At 49.6% G+C, this 20262-nt stretch overlaps 1 protein-coding gene across 2 annotated transcripts in view; it reads right to left on the bottom strand.

Annotated features, from left to right (window-relative positions):
- MGMT (O-6-methylguanine-DNA methyltransferase) overlaps positions 1-20262 on the bottom strand; it is a 306287-nt gene that overhangs the window by 35330 nt on the left and 250695 nt on the right. For both annotated transcript variants that reach the window (XM_047073615.1, XM_047073616.1), the window contains one exon: positions 11344-11504. In XM_047073615.1, the coding sequence (XP_046929571.1) occupies positions 11344-11504 (161 nt within the window). The remainder of the gene's footprint in view (positions 1-11343; positions 11505-20262) is intronic.

Genomic DNA, 20262 nt, shown 5'->3' with positions numbered 1-20262 from the left:
CACATGGGCCATCAGAGGCTCAGAAAGCATGTTACTGGTGGGACCGTGTCCTCCAAAATTCAATGCTGAGGTCCCAACAGCCAGTAGCACCTGACAAAGCAACTATTTGGAGAAAGGGCCTTTAAAGAGGTGATTACGAGGAGGCCGTTGGGGGACCCTGAGCCGTCTGACTGGTGTCCCTGTAACGAAGCTAGGAGAAGGTGCAACGCGACCTCAGGGGCCTTTGTCCCTAAAGGGACCCACGCAGGGGCGGCAGGCGGGCAGCTTGGGAAAAGCCTGGACCCTGGACTTGCAGCTTCAGAGCCGTGAGAGAACAGAGAGAACACGCTTCTGCTGCCCAAGCCACCCAGCCCGCGGCACGCGCTCCCACGGTCCCGGACAAGGGGCGCCGGCAGTCCCCGCGCTGGCTCTGCAGGCCTGGTGGAAATGGGGGTGGGGAGCCCCCAGGCTCCACGCAGGCCGAGCACGGGGCCTGAGGTCACACATGCGGGCAGGGCTGCACGGACGAGCGCCTAGAGGCTCAAGGGAGCATCCCTCACCAGCTCACAGACCTGGGCTGGGTCAAGGTCAGCAGGGATGCTGGAAACATCCCTCAGGTCGGCCCGGCCCGCTCGGCCTGAAGATCCACCCTTGAGAACAGAGGGCTGAGGGGGCACAGGCCTCACTCGGCTCCTCCGGGAGGTGGCCCTGGTTCTTCCAGTTCTGCGGTCACATGGGGCTGCTGGCTTCTGAAGGGCCCCGGGGAGCCTCAGCCCTCGCACATCCGTCCTAGGTCAGAGCAGCAAGTCCCCGCCCCTCACCCGGGCCTGCTGGCTGGTGGGGGCAAGCGCGGATTCCCACCCGTGGCTCTGGTCACATAAGCGGCGTGCACTGTGTAGGGGACCAGAAGTCTTAGCCTGAAAATCAAGACATTACCTCAGAGGCCAAAGCGGAGGCAAGCATCCCTGCTCTTGGGGTCGAGCTGTGGTCAGCCTCGGTCAGCTGGCTAATGCCTTGAGCCCTGTGCGCCTCTCTCACTGCACGCGAACTTCCCCAGAACCCTCCAGACTGGCAAGGCGAGCCTGCGTTCTCCGTGCACGCTGCTCGGCCCTCCCTCACTCCAGCCCTACAGACTGGCGCGGGGTAGGAGCGGTGAGCACCGTCAACCTTCACGCCGAGGAGAACGGCTTTTATTAATACAAATTGGGCCATTAATACTATTTAAATGCATTAGCTTTAACACAAATAAACAAGATCTGCCGGTGAAACTTTAAAAACGAATCCTGTATTCTGGAAGAGGAAACCCAGCCGGTGAAGAAGCAGGGGCCCCCAGCCAGGTGTTAACACTGAGAGACCACGGGAGCCTCGCGTGGGTCCAAGGTGCAGACTGTGAGGAACATCAAAAGGTGTTAATGGTTTCAATATTTATCTGCTGCAGGGAAGCACTCTAAAAAGAAGACAGAAAAAAAAAATTCTGCTAATGGCTGTGTCTTTGCCATTAAAATGAAAAGCTTAATGCATCTTATAATCAGAGGACAATTTGCAAATCATTAAGAGAAATGTAAAATTCCATTAAAATACAAATCAAGAGACTCTCCCTGGACTAATAATCTTTTTGATATTATTTTGCATTTCACTATTTCTGTTCCAATACCCAGGCCCCACAAATGATCAGTTCCTGAACATGCTATTTACCACAGCCTACTTCTTTAACGAGACCAAGAGAAGGATAATCTGCTATTCAGAGCAGGTACTAATGAAGAATTCCATATATTCTGAAATTTAATTAAAACCCCAAAGATTTCAAATTAGATGCAATTTGAAATGCCTGGGGCAGAAATACATGCACTTGCGTGGCGAGGGTACCACGCTGAAAGTTGATACCGTAATTGGTCTTGATGTATTTTTGTGTTGCTGGGCTGAAGCACAGAACTCATAACCATATAAAAATTCTCTGTAGATTACCTGCTCATTGAAAATGCCATCACTCAGGTAGTTCTCCACTAAATTACCATGCCACTAAAATGCACAAAGTGATTCGCAGAGTAGAGTGGCACAGCTGGCCGACGCTGCCAATGAGTTATGCATGCGTCAACGCGGCCTTTTTTCTTAGTAAAATATGCTCAGTTGAATATTAAAACATAATTGGCATTCAACCTAAGCAGCTTAAACCATTCCGTTATCTTCCTTTAAACCGATTTGGCTCCTCCACAGTTATTTTCAAGGATGCGATTCACAAACTAATGATGCCATCATACTCAGCTAGATTTCGCTGTTTTACATTGGTCATAAATAGGCACAGTTTCTAAGGCCTGCCAGGGATGGCCTTTAATATTAGCTGCTCTTGAACATCAAAGGCCCAATTCTTGAGGAAAAAAAAGGCGGGGGGGGGGGGAACGTGCCATTTATGTTGCTTCTTGCATATCTTCTTCTAAACAGAGGAAGAGCTGCGAATTTTCTCTGAAAAGTATGTCTTGGCCAAGCAATGAGCTCGAGGTCGCATGAGCTCAGCTCCTGGGTTTTCCTCAAACTGTCTAAGGAAAGGCTGAAAAGAAGATCATGTTGCCGGACCACCGTGGCCCAGCCGAGGAAGGAGCATGCATTTTTAGAAAAAGCAGACAATGCGTGTACACACGCACGTCTAGGGATGGGTCCTTTACACAGCGTGTTCTGTGCAACAATTAAGAGCGGTACTCAAAAAAATGCAAAAGTAGTTGCCATAGTAACGAAGATACTGTAGCTTTTGAAGCTGGGGGGTGGGGGGTGGGAGCGGGCAGGACTCACCAGGGATCCTACTTTCTGAAACACTGTCGCTGTTTACCTTAATATTTAGAGAGCAGGAGAAATCTGATCTGATTTTCATAACTTATCACTCGTAACTGAGATGTATTTTAGGCTAAAGACTTTCCTTCCCCTACTTCATTCTCCAGTTTCCTTCTTCAGACGCACTGTGTTCGGTGCCATTAAGATAGAACACGATGCCCCAGCGTGCCGAGCCTCAGGAGGTCTGCTCCGCCCTGGTGACTCCACCACCGCACGAATCACGCGGCTACGCAAACGGCCTTGGAAAGAGATCAGATCTTCCCATTCTGACACGTACACACAACCTGTAAACCTTGTATTCTGAGTCAGCCTGAACATAAGGGTTGCAGGTAAAAATCATAGGTGATGAGGCATTTAAATAAGTAATAGTTTTTACACTTTTGGCTCCTACAAATAGCGTTACAGTGTTACTGCCATTAATGTACTAACATTTATATATTTAATGTATTGATAATTTACAGTCCAATTCTCTATACATTTTTTATTAAAATATAATTTTCTCTATAAACCCAGGTGGTAGAGAGAATCCTATTTATTACTTCTCGGATGGTATAAAAATGCATTTAAAAATGCATTAACGCTGCCTGTAAAATGTGAATATACAATATTTTATGACAACAAAAATATTTAAACATTCTCTTTGGAAGCAACACATGTTAATCTAATGCCTACAGTGGGAATAAAAATTTTGAAAGCACATTTAAGTGAAAAGTCTGTTTTTCACTTTAAAATATAGACCTGATAGAAAATTCCTACTTTTCAAAGCCCATTTAAAATGGAAAGTTGAGGAAACAGACACTGTAATTTTCTTTTCTCGGTAGGTAGAAATCTGATACTCTGCTGCTCCGAGGTAAAGAATACCCATATGTACCCAACACGAGGACACGGTCGGTGATCTTCTTAAATGCGTGAACATAATGAGGGTGAAACTTTCGCCAGTTTGCTGTTTAATTATTGTGCTAGATGTAACAGTTACATTGTAATGTATTTTCCCATAAAAGCTACACTTGTAACAATTTCAAGTATTATTTATTTGCAAAAGAGATCCCGTTAAATCCTACACAAAGTCTGAAAGTAGCTGACTTTCAAACCACCTTTTGGTTACCTTTTAAGCTTGGTTAAATTATACTGTGACCCCGGTGGCCTTCACTAAAGACATTCTCAAGTTCATTTTTTTTTTTTTTTTGCCTGATTTATGGAAACCTCAGGGAACACAGGCTCTGACCACCTCCCCATATTTAGGATGGAACTTTCACTGAACTAGGCTTCCCATGAGCCCATGGTAATTACGATTTATCAGAGGGCTCGCGGCATAGGAACACCACGCGTGCTCTCGGGTCTGGCAGGCTGTGATTCTGGTCAGCCACTGCCAGCATCTCGGGAGCTGGTGTCCACGCACAGACTCAATTCTCCTCTGTGGGAGGGGGCACATACTACAACTCCTAGGGTAGGTCTAAGGGGACGCTCTGGGTGATGTGACCGTTAACCTCCTCCGCAGCAACCCCAGGACTGGATCTACATTAGACGTGCGGAGGACGAAGCTGGCATCCAGAACCTGAAGCAACCTCTTCCCTTTGTCGTCTTGCTTCTGTTGTTCAGGGGTCTCCCCCAGAATCTAAAACTTCACGCACCCAGACGCTTCAAAGAAGAACCACGCTTTTGGGCCACAGGTAAGGGCATACCTCCCAAAGGCTCTGGTCAGCTCTGTCAACACTCTACCAGGGGGTGTCCTGGCAAAGTGACGCACCTGGGGACACTCTTGAGGGGCTCACTGTCATGTGACTTTGTAACCTGATGGCACAGATGCTGATGCGCAGCCAGCCTTGCTCACACCTTCCAAATTACAAAAAACGAACAGCACACTGGCTCTCGCTCCTCCTCACGTGGCCGCGGGCAGAGTTCGAGATTAGGCAGACACATGGATACGTAACCTAGAACTTCTAGAAGTTGTTAAGTACAACAGCAAGAACAGCTCTTAAATATGCAATTCTAGGCCTCAAACAAAAATCGTTATTCAATTAGAAATGTCAACCTGAGCACAGAGTGAAGCTCTAAGAGTCTGATCCATTTCAACAAATTCCTTCAGAGCGAGCAGTAATTCTCAAAATCGGGGAAATGTATGTATATGATGCACACACTTATACGTGTGATGTGTACATACACACACACACACACACACACAAATGTGTGTGTATGTATCTGTATTTGCCCATATTTAAGATTTTTGACGTGTCTTTGGAGGGTGAGAAGTACAGAGATTGTAGGCATAACACGAACAAACAGTCTAGAGCGTCCTGGTACACACACTCCCAGATGAAGGGCAGGAGATAGGAGAGCAACTTACAAAGCTGTTTGTTTAAATGAATCATTGCTGACACTAAAAACTTCTCATCCAAGATGTGGTCGCATAGTACAAAGAATAAACAAACACCAAGGACAATTACCAGGCAGGAAACAGCATAATACAATAGGAAATGATGAACTAAGACATAATCTGAACCTCAGGCTCTCTGGCCCGTGAAATTCACCAATATGCCAAAGTGCAGTTGATCCGTCAAGTTGAAGAGCTAAGGGTGAAGTATGCTGACTGCTTGCGAGCTGGCCTGGCTGGACCCCCGCAGACAGAGCCAGAAGCAAGCAGGACCACGGCCACGGCCTACAGAGCCAGCACCCCTCGGGCGCCCCCAGGGAGCACCCACCCTGCCAAGTGCCTCTCCTTTCTGCTCAGGCTGGGAGCCCCTGACCCGGAGAAACCCTCAGTGTGGATGCAGAATTCCGGTCATCTAACACCGATTCTGCTGTGGAGCTACAAATGATGTGGATATTCATATATGCAGACAGGGGCCAGGAGACGTGATGAGCCCATGCAGGGCACCGCTTCCTGTCCACAGGAAACATTCCCAGGAAAGCAAGGTGTCACAGCCAGACAGAAGGGGCAGTGGAGAAACCACGTGCTTTGAGAAAAATGGTGGCTCCTGGTGCTGTGGGGAGCGGTTCATGGGGACTGATTATCAGGCCCTGAAAGGGTAAACGTCCCCAAAGAGGAAGGCGGCTCGTTCACAACCTTGGTCACTTGCAGGGCTCACTTTACCTCTCATACACCATTTACTTTCAGGGTTCACGCCTACTTTTGTTCATAAACACCCCCACCCTTACCGTCTTCCTTGTGGCTCCAAACCACACACGTGGGGGGGCTGCTCCTGATTCGAGACCTTGACCCGGGTGCCTGCCACCCCCTCCTCCCAGGCTACTGATCCGCACCTTTCCCAGTGCTGGCCTCAGAAGGCCTTGGGCCAGATTTCCACATCTGCTGCTCCCGAAAAGCAGCTCAGCAGCTCTAGGGTTGGAAGAAGTACATTTTCACCAGCTGTTTCTCTCCCACTTAATTTAAGTGCCGTGTTGTTAGCTTGTTCTAATCGATAAGTGGGCACTGGAAGGTTTACAAACCTCCTAGCCCTACTAGGTAACATCATAGCAAGGCCAGCAATTTTTATAATACGGGGGGACCGTGACTGCTACCAGCCAGAAACCGTAAATGCCATCACCTATTTTAGTTATTATCTTCTCTTTAATTTGCTATTATTTTTTTTTTTTTAAGTCCAGGGGAAAATACCAGTCCAAACTTCCTGAAAGCACAAAGCTGCCTCCTGCTGTGTACGTGTAGGAGAGGCTGAGACAAAACCCTCCCCTGCCGCACCCTCTGCAGACGGACCCGGGCTGTGTTCAGGACTCATAAGAGCAAAGGTGAAGGGCAGTAAAGCAGGCCCCGGGACACGGACGGGAAGGGGGCTCAGTGCCTTCTTTCCTGGGGAGACAGCCTGGCTGGGGAGGCCGGGTGTGCTGTGCATTTCGTGGACGTGAGTGACGGCAGGAGGGCAGAGGAGCCCTTGTGCCCCATGAAGGCTGCGGGGGTGGGTGGGGGGAGCGCTGGCATGATTAGCCCTTGCTTGGCTCTCAGAGGTGGATTTTTAATATTAAAGGACTGTCTCTGGTAAGGACTCGAGGTAATGATGCTATTCATTTCCTCATTGTCCAACTGCCTTCCAGGACCCACACACGGCCTCCACTGGAAGGCACACCGCACAGTGGGACTGTCTTCCAGGATATAGTGGGGAAATTAATTAATTCACCCTGGAAGGGCCTTTCCTGTGAGTCTCTGGCAGGGCTTTCAGAGGAGGCCCCTTGGAAAGAGGGTGTTCGACAGAGATACACAAACACAAGAATCCTTTTCGAGGCTTTGTAAGAGAAGTTACAAAAAAACTACTCGCCGGCAGGTTTAAAAAATGCAGATTTTACTACTGTCATGCAACTGGATTTCATAGCTACGAGCTAATAGCTGTGACGAAGGAATTATTAAAGTGTTAAATATTTCATTTAAAAGGGAACATTGCAGTCACTTTGAAAAGAAAACTCAGAACTCATCTGTTGAAAACCATCATCTGTGAGACGACACTCGAAGCAGCAGCTGGGGTCCACCACCATCCGCACACCGTGGGGCTTGCACCGGACTCACACCGTGGGGCTCTCCCTGCAGAGTTCACACCCCACACAGCGCCACGCACGCTGCAGGGCTCACGCCATAGGGCTCACACCGCCACCCGCACCGCCAGGCTCAGACGGCAGGGCTCACGCTGCGGGGCTCACCATGGGGCGCACACTGCCTCGGACGGGGCAGGGCCCGGGCCACCACGCATACCACCGGGCTCGCAGCGTGGGGCTGCCTCATGTGGGGCCACGGTGCGAAGCTGGGCCATCCACGGAGGAAGCCCCCACCCCAGCCTGGCAGAAGCTGCCCAGCGCCCTGCAGACTGTGCAACCGCCCCTGCTCAGAGCACCCCTACAGACAGGAGAGCTTAGAAGGGGAAAAAAGCGTGCACGCGCATTCTGAGTCTGAAAGGTGGTCGTAGTTGCCCCAAAGCTGCTCTCCCTGAACTCTGTGAATCACGCTTCCGGCAAAGTGCAGCTTTTATTTTCCCAGCTGCTTTGCCACTGACAGATAAGGATGTAAAGATGCATATTACACAAAGAAGTCACGTTATTTTTAGTAAATAAATACAAAGTTGGAGAACGTTAACAGGAAAGAACTTTAACATTTCATTATAAAAGAAACCTTAAGATTTATTTCGAGAGTAATGGTTTTATTGTTAAATAACCATTTCTTGGAGAAAAATGAATTCAAAACCAAGCTGACCTTTGCAAGAACTTGATAAGGGAGCACCTGACCTCCTGAAAATGCTCCCCAAGACTGCTGGTCTTCAGAGTGGCTACCGCGAATGAGCATGCTGATACTGTATTATTTTCTTTGTAATTAAAAAAAATTTTTTTTAATGTTTATTTATTTTTGAGACAGAGAGAGACAGTGCATGAACGGGGGAGGGTCAGAGAGAGAGGGAGACATAGAATCTGAAACAGGCTCCAGGCTCTGAGCTGTCAGCACAGAGCCCAAGGCAGGGCTCGAACTCATGAACCATGAGATCATGACCTGAGCCGAAGTCAGATGCTCAACCAATCAAGCCACCCAGGCGCCCCGAATGCTGATACTTTAATAAAGAGATTAGCAAAGGGCAAAACACCTCAAAACTCCAAAAACAACCCATTTTTTTAAAGAAAATGCTCTCTACTAAAAACACAATATCCCAAGAAAATGAATGCATCTTGGTCAATACTTGCTTTTCTTCTAACTCCCTCAACAGCACCCCGAACTTCACTCCAAGTAACTGCAGCCTTCCCTTCCCACAGAGAAACCCTATCTGTGGTGGCTCCAGAAAAAGGCAGCCACAGAGACTTCCAGACTTCTGGTCAGGATAGACAGCTTCATGGTTCCTTGGCCGAAACACCCAGACAATTAACTTGTTACTACTAATCAATCTTGGAGGATTTCCAAGAGAAGTGGAACTATGTGAAAGTTCCACTATTTGTTAAGTTTTAACCTACAAAACTGGCAATTTTATATGCTTAACTCTGTGTGTGTGTGTGTGTGTGTGTGTGTGTGTGTGTGTGTGACCCGCCTTACAAAATGAGCCAATGGTGAATGGTGTACTCATCTCACAGCGAGCCTGGGAACGGTGAAGCAGTCTGGCCCGTGCAGGAGAGGGGCCCATGGGACGCAGCATAGGGGTCCCCGGTCCACAGGCCAGCACCCGAGGAAGAGCAGGTCAGGGGGCTGGAGCGCAAGGGTGGCCACAGTCAGGATTACGTTTTTAAAACACACTGAAATAGGCAGGCCTGGCCTAAATCTCAGACGCAAGACCATGATGGAAAAATGATATGCCAAGCCATGTCAAATGTGTTCAAAAATTAAGACACACAGAAAATAGAATTTGTTAAAAAAAAAAAAAGCATTTATTCCATATTGAAACGTACCCATGCCTCCCAGTTCGCAAAGGTTTCTTTCTTTATGTTAAAGCACAGCTTCCAGAGCCTCAGAGGATTTCCCTTGCACGGGACCCGCCCGCTCGCCATGATTTCAGCGTTGCCACAAGACCCAAAGTAGAAACAGAGCAAAGCCAACTACCACTGGCTAGAAAGGGGTGTTACCACATCTGGGGGTTAGTGCCAATTAACTCCGTGTTAGCAATTGTATTATAACCATCCACCACCTCCCCTCTTAAACCGTAAAATCCCCACACCTGGTCCCTGCCTGGGAGTGAGCGATTGAGCTAAATTAGAAAAACCTGGCTTGCACATGCCGAGGCGTGGGAAATCCCGGCCCGCAGCAACCACTAACTGTCAGGAGGCGGGGCTGGCCCAGGGGACCCTGTCTCCCCGAAAGCTGGCTAGGAGGATCTCGCCCCAGTTGGAAGTGCCCGCCAGCACTGTGGGGCTCGCCCGACGGAGAAGGCTTCTAGGTTGGCTTGGATGGCCTTCATCCTTACCCCAGCGGCTGCTTCCGGCTCGTCCTGGTCACTGACCGTGACCGGTTAGCGGAGCAGAGGCCGTGGGCGTTGGGGCCCAAGGCCAGGGAGGCAGGATAAGTGTGGCCAGTCCCAACCCTCTTCAAACACTGAGGACAGGACCTCAGGATTTAATAAGCTCACTCCCCAACGCCCCTTTGATTATATAGAGACTTCCTGTCTTGGCTTTATAATTTTTCCGTCCTAAAACTTTCAAAACCTTAAATTTCAGCTCACTATTCATTAGACTTAAGGGCAGGGAAGCCAGTCGGGCAACTCTTCCTTCCCCCAGCGACACAGCAGTACTCCCCGAGTGCTGATGTGGACACACGAGCTCAAAGCACCAGGATCCCCAAGCCCCTACTTCAGAACCCAACCACACCTGAGTTCCTCAGCCCGCGCAGCAGAGGTCACACGCGCGTCCTGCGGCATCCACGCACCCAGTTGGCTCAAGCTACCGGGGAGCAGCTGAGGCTCCCCTGCGCCCTGAGGGCCCATCCAGGATGCAGACCAGGGAGGGTTTCTGGACGTGTGCACAGTGACAGGCAAAGGCCTGCTGTAGCTCCCACACCCATGCTGGAGACCATTCCGGAGGACACAGGGGGTGAAGAAGGGGCCCTGTTCATTACGGCTGAACCATTTCAGTTCATTATGTGCAACAAAGCTCAAGGTGTTCTCTGCTCACTTGTCTGACCTTGTTAGTTAACTCAGGTGTTAGCTCAACTTCACAGGGGCTTCTCTATCCACTGCCCCTAGAAATTCTACTCCATTTTCAAGTTCCTTTTTGCTGAAAATCATGGCAGCTATTAGAATACCGTTAAGCTCATTTAATCCATTTCGAAATTCAAGATTGCTTTAAATGCACCTTATCTAAAATCTCAGGGTAATTTTGTCCCCTGAGCATAGGTGTCTACACATCTATACAGAGATGTATATACATATACACACGCTTTATTAAAACGAATATAAAAAAAATCACTACGTAAAATAAGCCCCCGGCACATGTCTAGAATAATTTTAGTTGCCGTAATTAAGGTCCCAACAACAATTTAAAAGGAAATTTCTGGGAAAATGTTTTTGGTGACCATAGACCATGTGCCTTTGGCATACAACATTTAGGCAATACGTTCTCAATTCATCCTTTAAGAACACTATATCAAACTAGGGTAAGTTTGAGAAATTAAACTGAAAACTTATTCAAGAAGACACAATGCGGCTACCCACTCTGATGTAAATGTCACCAACCGAGTTTATGGAAGTGGCTAATTGTCCATGTACAAGCCTCATTTTCTGTGCTGTTGGCAAGCAGATAGTTTAAGTTAACAATAAGCTTATTGAAAAATTCACTGCTATTCAGATGTGTTCCCATTTAAACCCTTCAGCCAACAAGAGTTAAGAGTCGATCTGCATGCATCATTTTTATTGCCTTTGCCAAGAATTATGTGACCATGTGCCAAAACTAACACAAGCATTTGGAATGGGTGGAGATCGTGAACTCTTGTCCTTACAGCGTGGCCACATGCTGTCTCTGTTTAGATGATGTAAAAATACCAAGTCAGTATAGTCGATAAAATGAGCTGTGATGTAAGTGATAGTTAATAAGTCAAGCTCCCTGAACGAAACCCTAGGAGGCGGCAGAGTTACTGACCTCGCTGGAAAACGGGATGGTGAATCGCAGGCAAGGGGAGGTCTTTGAGGGCCGCCGGCTCATGGAAATAGGCATCCAGCCAGGCCACGCACTGCTTCAGGGGCGCCGTCATTTCCCCTGGACAGCCGAGCAGCTCAGGAAGAGGGGGGGCCTCCATGGCTCTGCAAAAGCGGTAACAGGAGCTTAATAAGCCTCTAGGCCCTGCGTCCACACATGTGAAAAGCAAACAAACGTCTACTCTACCCACATGGGTAAAAGTCTACTGCTGCACAGCAATGGGAAAGGGCGCCGGAGGAGGGCGTGGGACGTCTGCCAGCCACGTTTCCCCCTTCAGCTTTAAGACACACAGCGCAGCCTAGAAAACAAGAGGGGATTCTGGGAAGGAACAGCCTAGTATACGGGCTCTTCCACCTGGGGCCCTGAGCGTCTGCAGCCATGGTGAAGCAGGACAAGACAGAGCACGGATGACCGGCACAGAAGCCGCTCTGGTGGGTGTGTGCACTGCCCCTTCGTGAGACTGACAGGTGCATGCACGCATCTCCCGGTCACCTAGCAGATCACCACGTGTTATCAACAAGATTTTCCACAAATACTGTTGAAGTAATTAAACTGCGTTTTGGTCACCCCGCCCCTCCCACTGAATTTCAACAATAGCACGTTCATGATTTCCTACCACTTGGTGCTGCATTCTGGGGGATTTCCTCCAAGTCTGCTTTCAGTCTGCTGATGCTTATGCTTCAAAGCGTCTAATCTGTGTGGAGGTCGTTCTGTGAGGCTAACTCCCCTTACACTGCTCTTCTGGCTTGCTTTTTTTCCTCCAAATCCCCCTCTTCATTCATTATGGTCACTTCTCCCTTTTATCTCAAGCTTAAACCAACGTCGTTTAGGCTCTCTTCAGTTTGCTCCTTGCCCTCGGGGTCTGATTCTTCTGTCTGCGGCGCCGCCCGGAGCCGACTCCCCTCCAGCAGGTGCTGACTCTCTGGGATATGCTCTGTCGGAACGAGGAAACGTCCCCTCAGAGAGGCTTTACTGGGCTGCTTCTGAGCCCTAGAGTTTCATGATGGGTCCAATTTTAGTTTCCTAGGACCCCAAACCCACAAAAGCGCCAGCCCCAAGTCTGACTTCTTCTGATGACCTCCTTCCTCACCTTCGAAGGCTCAGCACAGGTGGCAGGCTTCCTAGCAGCTTGCTGGGCCTGGACGGCAGAGGGCATCGAGAATTCTCGGATACTAAAGCTCTGGGGGTGGCGTACGTCCAAGCAGTACATTTCCTGACCCCTCGCGTCTCCCTCCCTGCGTGTTGCGGGGTGTGTGTGTGTGTGTGTGTGTGTGTGTGTGTGTGTGTGTGTGTCAATCTCTGGGCTGCCTTTCTCACCTCGCACCCACCACCCTTATGAGGGTCTGAACGGAGAGGCCGCCACCCACTCGGCCGCATGGCCCAGCACAGGGACGACAGCGTGGCTGCGGCACCCGGGAGCGTGGGCCGGACCTGTGTGAGGACAGCAGCACGCACAGGGCACCGCAGATCCAAAAGCCCGTGTAACCTCACCCTCCAAGCTGCAGGCAGCAGCCAAAGACCTTGAAGTGCGTCTTACAAACGCTCCTGCACTGCAGTCCGAGTCTCTCAGGCACGGCATTCTGCGGAAATGAGGGTCTCCACCGAGGTCCTGGGATCTTTCCAGAGATAAGCTTCCCCGGATGGGATGCGCAGAATGCCCTTTATACTGTTTTTCTTTTTTTTTTTTTTTTAAATTTTTTTTTTCAACGTTTTTTATTTATTTTTGGGACAGAGCGAGACAGAGCATGAATGGGGGAGGGGCAGAGAGAGAGGGAGACACAGAATCAGAAACAGGCTCCAGGCCCTGGGCCATCAGCCCAGAGCCCGACGCGGGGCTCGAACCCACGGACCGTGAGATCGTGACCTGGCTGAAGTCGGACGCTTAACCGACTGCGCCACCCAGGCGCCCCAATATACTGTTTTTCCACAAGAGAACAGACAGTGGATCAGGGAGGGCTTTCTAAGCACTCACATACGGGCAGTGTTGGGGAAGGAACCGGACAGCAAATAGAACTGAGCCTGCCCAAACGGCCAGGTAGAGAGGGCTGGCCACGGCCCGGCCATCCTGCCGACTCCCGACTGGACGCAACAGGCCCAGGCCTCCTCGCTAGCTCACTGTGGGCCGGAACTCATGTGGACGGACCTCTGGTCGGCCTGGACCCCAACTCCGCAGAGGGGCCCCATGGGACCTGCTCCCTCCACAGGCACCTTGAGGCCAGAGGAGCGGGGGCAGGGCCTCTCGAGACATCCCTGGGGGGAGAAACCCATCTCCTCACTGCCCTGACTCCTTTCTCCGTTACGACCTCCGGTCAGGGAAGGAGTGGACCTTCCTGCGCTTGTGCTTGGCTTAAACGTTAGTCCACTCCCTCTGTTCTCCCACTGTTCCTTCCTTGCTGATAAACTGATGATACTGGAAAGTAAAGATGGGCAAGAGTGTCTCGTGCTGTTCCATCCTGCTCCCGGGGTGGGGGGGGGGGACAGGAGACAGGTCCACCAGGATGAGCCAGGCCTCCCTCCCGACACAGCTGGCACCGTCCAGGGGGCAGCTTTGTGGCTAAGGCCGCGAGCAGGAGGCCAACTGCATGCGACACCTGGTCACACAGGGGGTGAGCAGGGCTGAGGTGCCCACATCCCCACCCTCAGCCCGTGGGTGGCTTCAGTCCAGAGGAAGCAGGAGAGGGGCCGGGGCTGCATCAAGAGCCCACAGTGCCCCACACGCACCCAGCATCTCCATGGCCAGACTGGGGCCAGCTGAGGCCAGCCACTCACGGGCCACAGATGCTCTCAGGGCTTGTGGGGTGTGCTCGGCCATCACACACGTGGCAAATGGGGTTCCCTGGGTCAGGGGGCCTACATCACAAAAGACGGGGGTCCTCTGCACCCACTAGCGACCTGCTTGGCTCCAAGAGTTACAACTCCATCCTCGGAGGCCCCGGAGCGAAACGGGGGTGTCTGGCCATCAGGGGAAGGGGCCAGGCCGGTCGCCGCTCCCTCCACATTGCTGAGGGACTAGATTGGTAGCTGTGTTCCTGCTAGCATTTCCCGCTCCTAAAAGGATATTTGAAGAATTTTTATAGTAGTAAAATTCATCTTAAATTGATTTTTTATGCTTGTGCTAAAGATCTCAACCTCTGATTTACTCTGTAGTTCTCCTTTTTAACTCTTTCTCTATTGGCATTAGGTAACTATTCATGGGTGAAATGTAATTAAACAGCTTTGATTCTGAAGCAAGGATTTATGATACTACATTTAAAATGAATGGCATTAAACACACACATAAAACCAGATTTTTAAAGCCATGACACAAATTTCCATTTCTACAATAAAACGAAATTTATTCTCTGCCCTGCCCTCCCCTCCAGCCTCGCTTCGCTTGCCCCTGCGCGAGCCGCGGTGTGACGGCAGCACTTATTAGGGAGGAGTCTCTCCAGGCTTCCCTATCGACCAGCCCTGAAGCCCCACTGATTACGGGCGAGCACCAGCGCATGGGAGCCCAGACCGAGGGCCGGGAAGCCAGCGCTGCAGCACAGACAGGGCCCTGTCCTGCTGTCGGCTGGGAGAGGGCAGAAAGGGGACACGTCACAGTCACTCTTTATTCACAGTCACGTATTATCAGTAAGAGTCACCCAGAGGCAAATGCAGGGACACTGGAGCCCTTCTCCTTCTCTCCTGTTTTGTTGTTGTTGTTGTTGTTTGTTTGTTTTTTTTAAACCTGGCATGAGAGGGCTGGCTAGCGGCTGACAAATGAATTTGGCTTTGTTGAGTCACACGCAGGACAGTGGACAGCACCGGGCACACCATGCCACAGGCAAACATAAAACCACGTGTCGTTTGGCTTAAGGGTCTCTTCCAGAAAGAGGCAACTGCTGGCGATCCCAGGACAACAGCGTGTGGCCTTCTGGGGAAGCTCCTGGAACCCCAGTGAGAGAGAAAGCCCCATGTGAAGTTCTCCCGGACTCCTGCCCCGTTTGAAGAGGCAGCCCCGACCCCTTCCCTTCTGGGGCTTGGAGGAAGGACATTCTGGCGTTAAACTATTTCAGATCTCAGGTCTGTCCTTCAACCCGAATCAGGACGCGGAAAAAGTGTGAGGCGCTCCAGATGAACTTCTGAAGTGTCTTTAACGAAGCAGGCAGTGATGCCTTTACCGCCACGTATTAAGGGAGGGCCCGTCGCTTCACAGCATTCCACACAGGAGCCTACGTGGTCTTCAAGGGAGGACTGCCCTTCCTATGCGCAACGAAGCTCGCGTTTCCAGACACGGATTTCAATTAGAAAGCGAGGGGATAGAGGCAGCATCCCACCAGAGGCAGGGGGGACACAAGGGGAGTGGACCAAGTTTATGTGAAATGGCCCCAGTGGACGGGGTTCCTAGCCGTCCATCTGCCACACGGGAAGCCCGAGCTGGTGCTTCCCATCCGCTGTGGCCCCCTCAGCCGGGTCACACACCCTGGGCTCGGTGGGGGGAGGGGGGCAGCAGCCGCAGAGCCCGGAACCCACCGCCCGCCGTGGGCGAAGCGCGCCAGGCCGGCCTGGGTGCTAGACAGCCGCGCTCAAGGTCTGAGGCTGCATCAAGTACTGGCACGACACGAAGAAACCTGGCAGAGCCGTCCTGACAGCTCGGCTCCCGCTGTCTTCCCCGTTACCAATTCGCTCAATACTTTAAAACTCAACCAGCCTGGCAGGCGATTTGGGTATTCAGGTCTGGGGGCACCTCGAGACTCTGCCGGTAGTAAAGAATCACTAAATCTCCGTTTCTGAATGAATTCTACTTCCCGAAGACATTAAAATGTCATGTACTTGGCTTAAATCCCATTTGATGTAAGAAAACAGGCCAAAAGTTCTAAGCTACTCGCATCTGATTAGCGGCATTAGCTACACCCAGGGGGCGGACTGCTGGGCGTTCGGAAACCTCTCTTTTTGACCCCAGTACTTTTCCAACATCTCTGTCTTCACAGGATGAAACGGAGTCTTACAGTTTGGGAACATTAACTGGTGACGTTGGAGGCTCACCCAAGAAAAGAGCTCTGACCTTAGAGCCCTGAAGACACGTAGCCCTTGGAGTTCATGTGGAATTCGGCAGGAGTTGACCCAGGTTGTGTCCGTTGGCAAGGCTGAGAGATTAGTCTGTGTGGAGGCACACAGATGCCCGGTACAACTTGTTGTGGGAGGAGGAGTACAGGGCCTTGGCCACGTATGGCATTTTAGACACCCTTACGATGAGAAGCATTTCCCAAGCCGAGCCAGGTAAGCAAATCTCCCCTTGTCTGGCTTCCAGGACACAGTGCGGACTCCAGAGTAGAGCGCCAGACCCCATAGTCCCAGGAAGGCACGCGTTTTCAGCAAAACTTTAAATCTGCAATAGAGGGGACTTTAAACCATGCTGCTAAATATCACTGGAAAATGTACTATGAGGTCTAAATTAACAGATCTCTAGCAGACTCTCTTGTGCTTGTGTCTGATGCATTTGCCCCGCATCCAATCATACCTTCCTGTTAAAGCTCTGATGCTTTGCTTCTAGTGGTAGGATTGAAGACGGGACATAAATTGTGCCACCTACCATCAAAACAGATTTTTGCAAAACCGAGGCTGAATAAAGATTTTAAACTCTGTACTCCGAGTGAATTTCACGTCGTGATTCCATTCAAGCAATTATCGAGGATCCATTAGGCACGATGGCTTATTGACAGGAATACGAACGCAGTGTTTGTAGCCCAAGCAGGCGGAGAAGGAAGAACGCGGAGGTAGAACACAGAGTTGGTGTCAGCAGCTTTCTTTCCGCTCTGCCTTTTGGACAACCCCATGTTTCCCTGATGCCCCCAAGGAGCCCTTCCCTCCCCGATGCCCTCCAATGAATGGACAATGCAAGCGATGGCCCCGTGACGTGGCCTGGTGGCCAGCAGCTGTTGGGAAACACCACCACAAGGGTGTGTATGGTGGGAGTCTGCGCGACTATTTCAACTTCTAAACTAGGAAGAAAAGAGGAAGGGGGGAATCACAGTGCTGATGCTGGTACTCAGAAACACTGGTCTCAAACAGCAGGACGGAGTCAAAGACAAAGGACAGAGGCCCACCGACGGGCTCACCCAGCGGCGCGGCTCCTGGCGGGCACTGTGTGTGCCCGGCACCCGTCTGACGGTCCGGATGCCAGCTCCTGGATTTCTCCTGCTGCCCTAACAGCACTATGTAGTCAAGGGACAAAGAGAAGAGTGAATACAGACGGGCAGTATCAGCAACATACTGACGTTTACATAACAAACGGGAGACACGTTTACACATTTGTTCATTTTAACAGGGATAAGGGCTGCTACTGCTCATAACACATGGGCTTAGGGACTGACTCTCACATACTAGGTTTTACTTTCTGTTTTCACAGATCATTCCCTATAAGACGAAGAGACGTGCTACCATACAACAGAGGGAAACCGGTGGCGAAGGGAGCCCGCTCCGAGCCCAGACGGAAGTGAAGAGGACGGCTTCGTGGGGAAGGCGGTATTTCCACCGTCTCTGCAGGAGGGGCTGGCTGGCGCACTGACAGGTGCTCTGCAAACCCTTGCTGAGCTTTTACTGTGTGGTTCGTAACAAAGACGGACATAAATCCTGCTCCTTGCCTTTATGCCTTCCACCCCACGATCGCACACCCCCCAAAATGAATTCTACATTTACGATCCTATCAGAGGCCACCAATGGTTCACGTCCCAAGGTCAACAATAGAAGGAGGAAGAGGCAGTAAAACTTAACGGGGCCCCAATTTACTCACTTTCTGGGTGGTCACAGGTATGTTGCTTAAACTGGATATCAGTTTTTAATGGGCATCCTAAGCCCTCAAAATCTGGGGTTCGAATTCACGTCAGAACCTAAACACGACCACAGAGGAATTTACGGTGGTATCTGAAAACACTCTCCCCAACCAGAAAATTCTATGTAAATTTTCAACTCCTCCTCGTACAGGGTACATGTCATAAGAACTACATACTTTTTTTCCCCTTTTGTAAATGATTCTTAAATGCATAAGCAATAAAACATTTTTAAAACACAATTTAAAGAGTATACTTGGCAGACTAGAATGCCTTAAAAAAGCCTATTTACTTTCTCCCCTAAACGTTCAAATTGTTAAAAGGAAAACTGTATTTTATCAACACTTTAACATACCATTAAAATCTCTCCTATTTGACAGATGAAGATAAAAACACCCCAAAACTACGGATGAATTATCAGGTCCCTAATGATTCCAAAACAATTACAGGATGCAGAGCAATCTAGTTAAATTTTATTCAAAAGCTTACTACACTTGTGTTTTCTTTTATTTTTCTATCAAGAAACCCATGAGGCTTAAGCACAATTCATTATGTATGAGACCCCACTTGCGGTGCTTGACTGTTGATTAATAGCAAAGTTTGCTGTATGTACATTTGCAACATTAGATGCATACAATATGCTAACTTATTCTTTCACTGAAACTAATTATTTACAAAAATGACTACTTGAGACTACAATTTATTAAATGCATGCATCCAGTCTCAATTTGGCCCCAAAAGACAGCCTGGAATGAAGATCTTTTACTTGATGTGACAACTTCTGGAAACGCTGTTATTAATATTGTAAATGTGGCAAATAAAGAGTTCAAATAGCCTTATGTCTATGTTGCATTTGCTTTTTGCCACTGAAGCAGGGAACAAAGCGCTTTCCAACATTTCACACACCAGAGGTAGACTCCTCTTTCCCCGCTTAATTTAGCTTCCTATAAATAAAATGTTTATACGGTAGCAATGAAATAGTTTAAAAAAGGAACAGCTAACACGAAAGAGGAATAAAGAGTTCTCATCAAATTGTTAGGTAGGTAGATTACAATTGTCAAGAATAAATTTAGTACATTTGTTGAAAAATACCCATAAAAATACACAATTTTTAAAGAGTCATTTCCACCGGTCTCATCAAATTATTGGTACTCCCTTATGGGCACTTTTATCCCCCCACAGGATCTTTAGGGTTAGGTAACTTTGCATTATTCAGTAATTCTCTACACTCCCGGTAAAGAAGGGACAAATAACGAATTGGTCCACAGACGAAAATTATAGAAGCCTCACATTCACATGGAGATTTCATAATGGGGCATCTGGTCAACCGCAAGCATCCGCCAGGCTGACTTTATAATGCACGTGGCCCAGGGCAGCAGCCACCTGTTCTGAGTGTCCTCCACAGTCTGGTCTCTCTCTGCTGAGCCAACCCGCACACTCTCTACAGGTGCCCCTTCCAGTGCCCTCAAAGACTCTGTGTGGCCTTGCTCCGCTCTGCTGAGGGTGTGTGCCACTGCACGCTCAGGAGACACAGAGAGGAATCAGACTCCTTCCTTCACATGCCAAGATAAGGAAAATCGATGTCTGTGCCCAAACGACAGAATGATAGTGCAGAAGGTCATTACATGTACTAATTGCTCTGTGCCATTAAAGTTTTGCAAGGACACCTAAGGAAAAAGACATAGGTTTCAAACAAGGGCTTGCTCTGGGATATAAGATTTTAGGAACACAGAACTGAACCATCAGTGAGAGGGCCTTTGCTCCCTAAAACACCCAACTGTGAAGAGAAAAAAGAAAGTAGCATGAGAACCGGAAACTCTCAGGGCCATAGTTAAGATGGGCAAAGATGACTGACTGTCAGGCTTGCTTGCTTTCAATGTTTATTTATTTTTTTGAGAGACAGAGACAGAGCACGAGTAGGGAAGGAGCAGAGAGAGAGAGGGAGGCACAGAATCCGAAGCAGGCTCCAGGCTCCGAGCTGTCAGCACAGAGCCTGATGCGGGGCTCGAACTCACAAATCATGAGATCATGACCTGAGCCAAAGTTGGCGCTTAACGGACTGAGCCAC

Source organism: Lynx rufus, unplaced genomic scaffold (genome assembly GCF_022079265.1).
Source record: "Lynx rufus isolate CCGP_SWC_20201006 ecotype Redwood Valley unplaced genomic scaffold, mLynRuf1.p SCAF_11, whole genome shotgun sequence".
NCBI lineage: Eukaryota > Metazoa > Chordata > Mammalia > Carnivora > Felidae > Lynx > Lynx rufus.
Note: the sequence above shows the minus strand (reverse complement) of the source record. Positions and strands in the feature narration are given on the sequence as shown.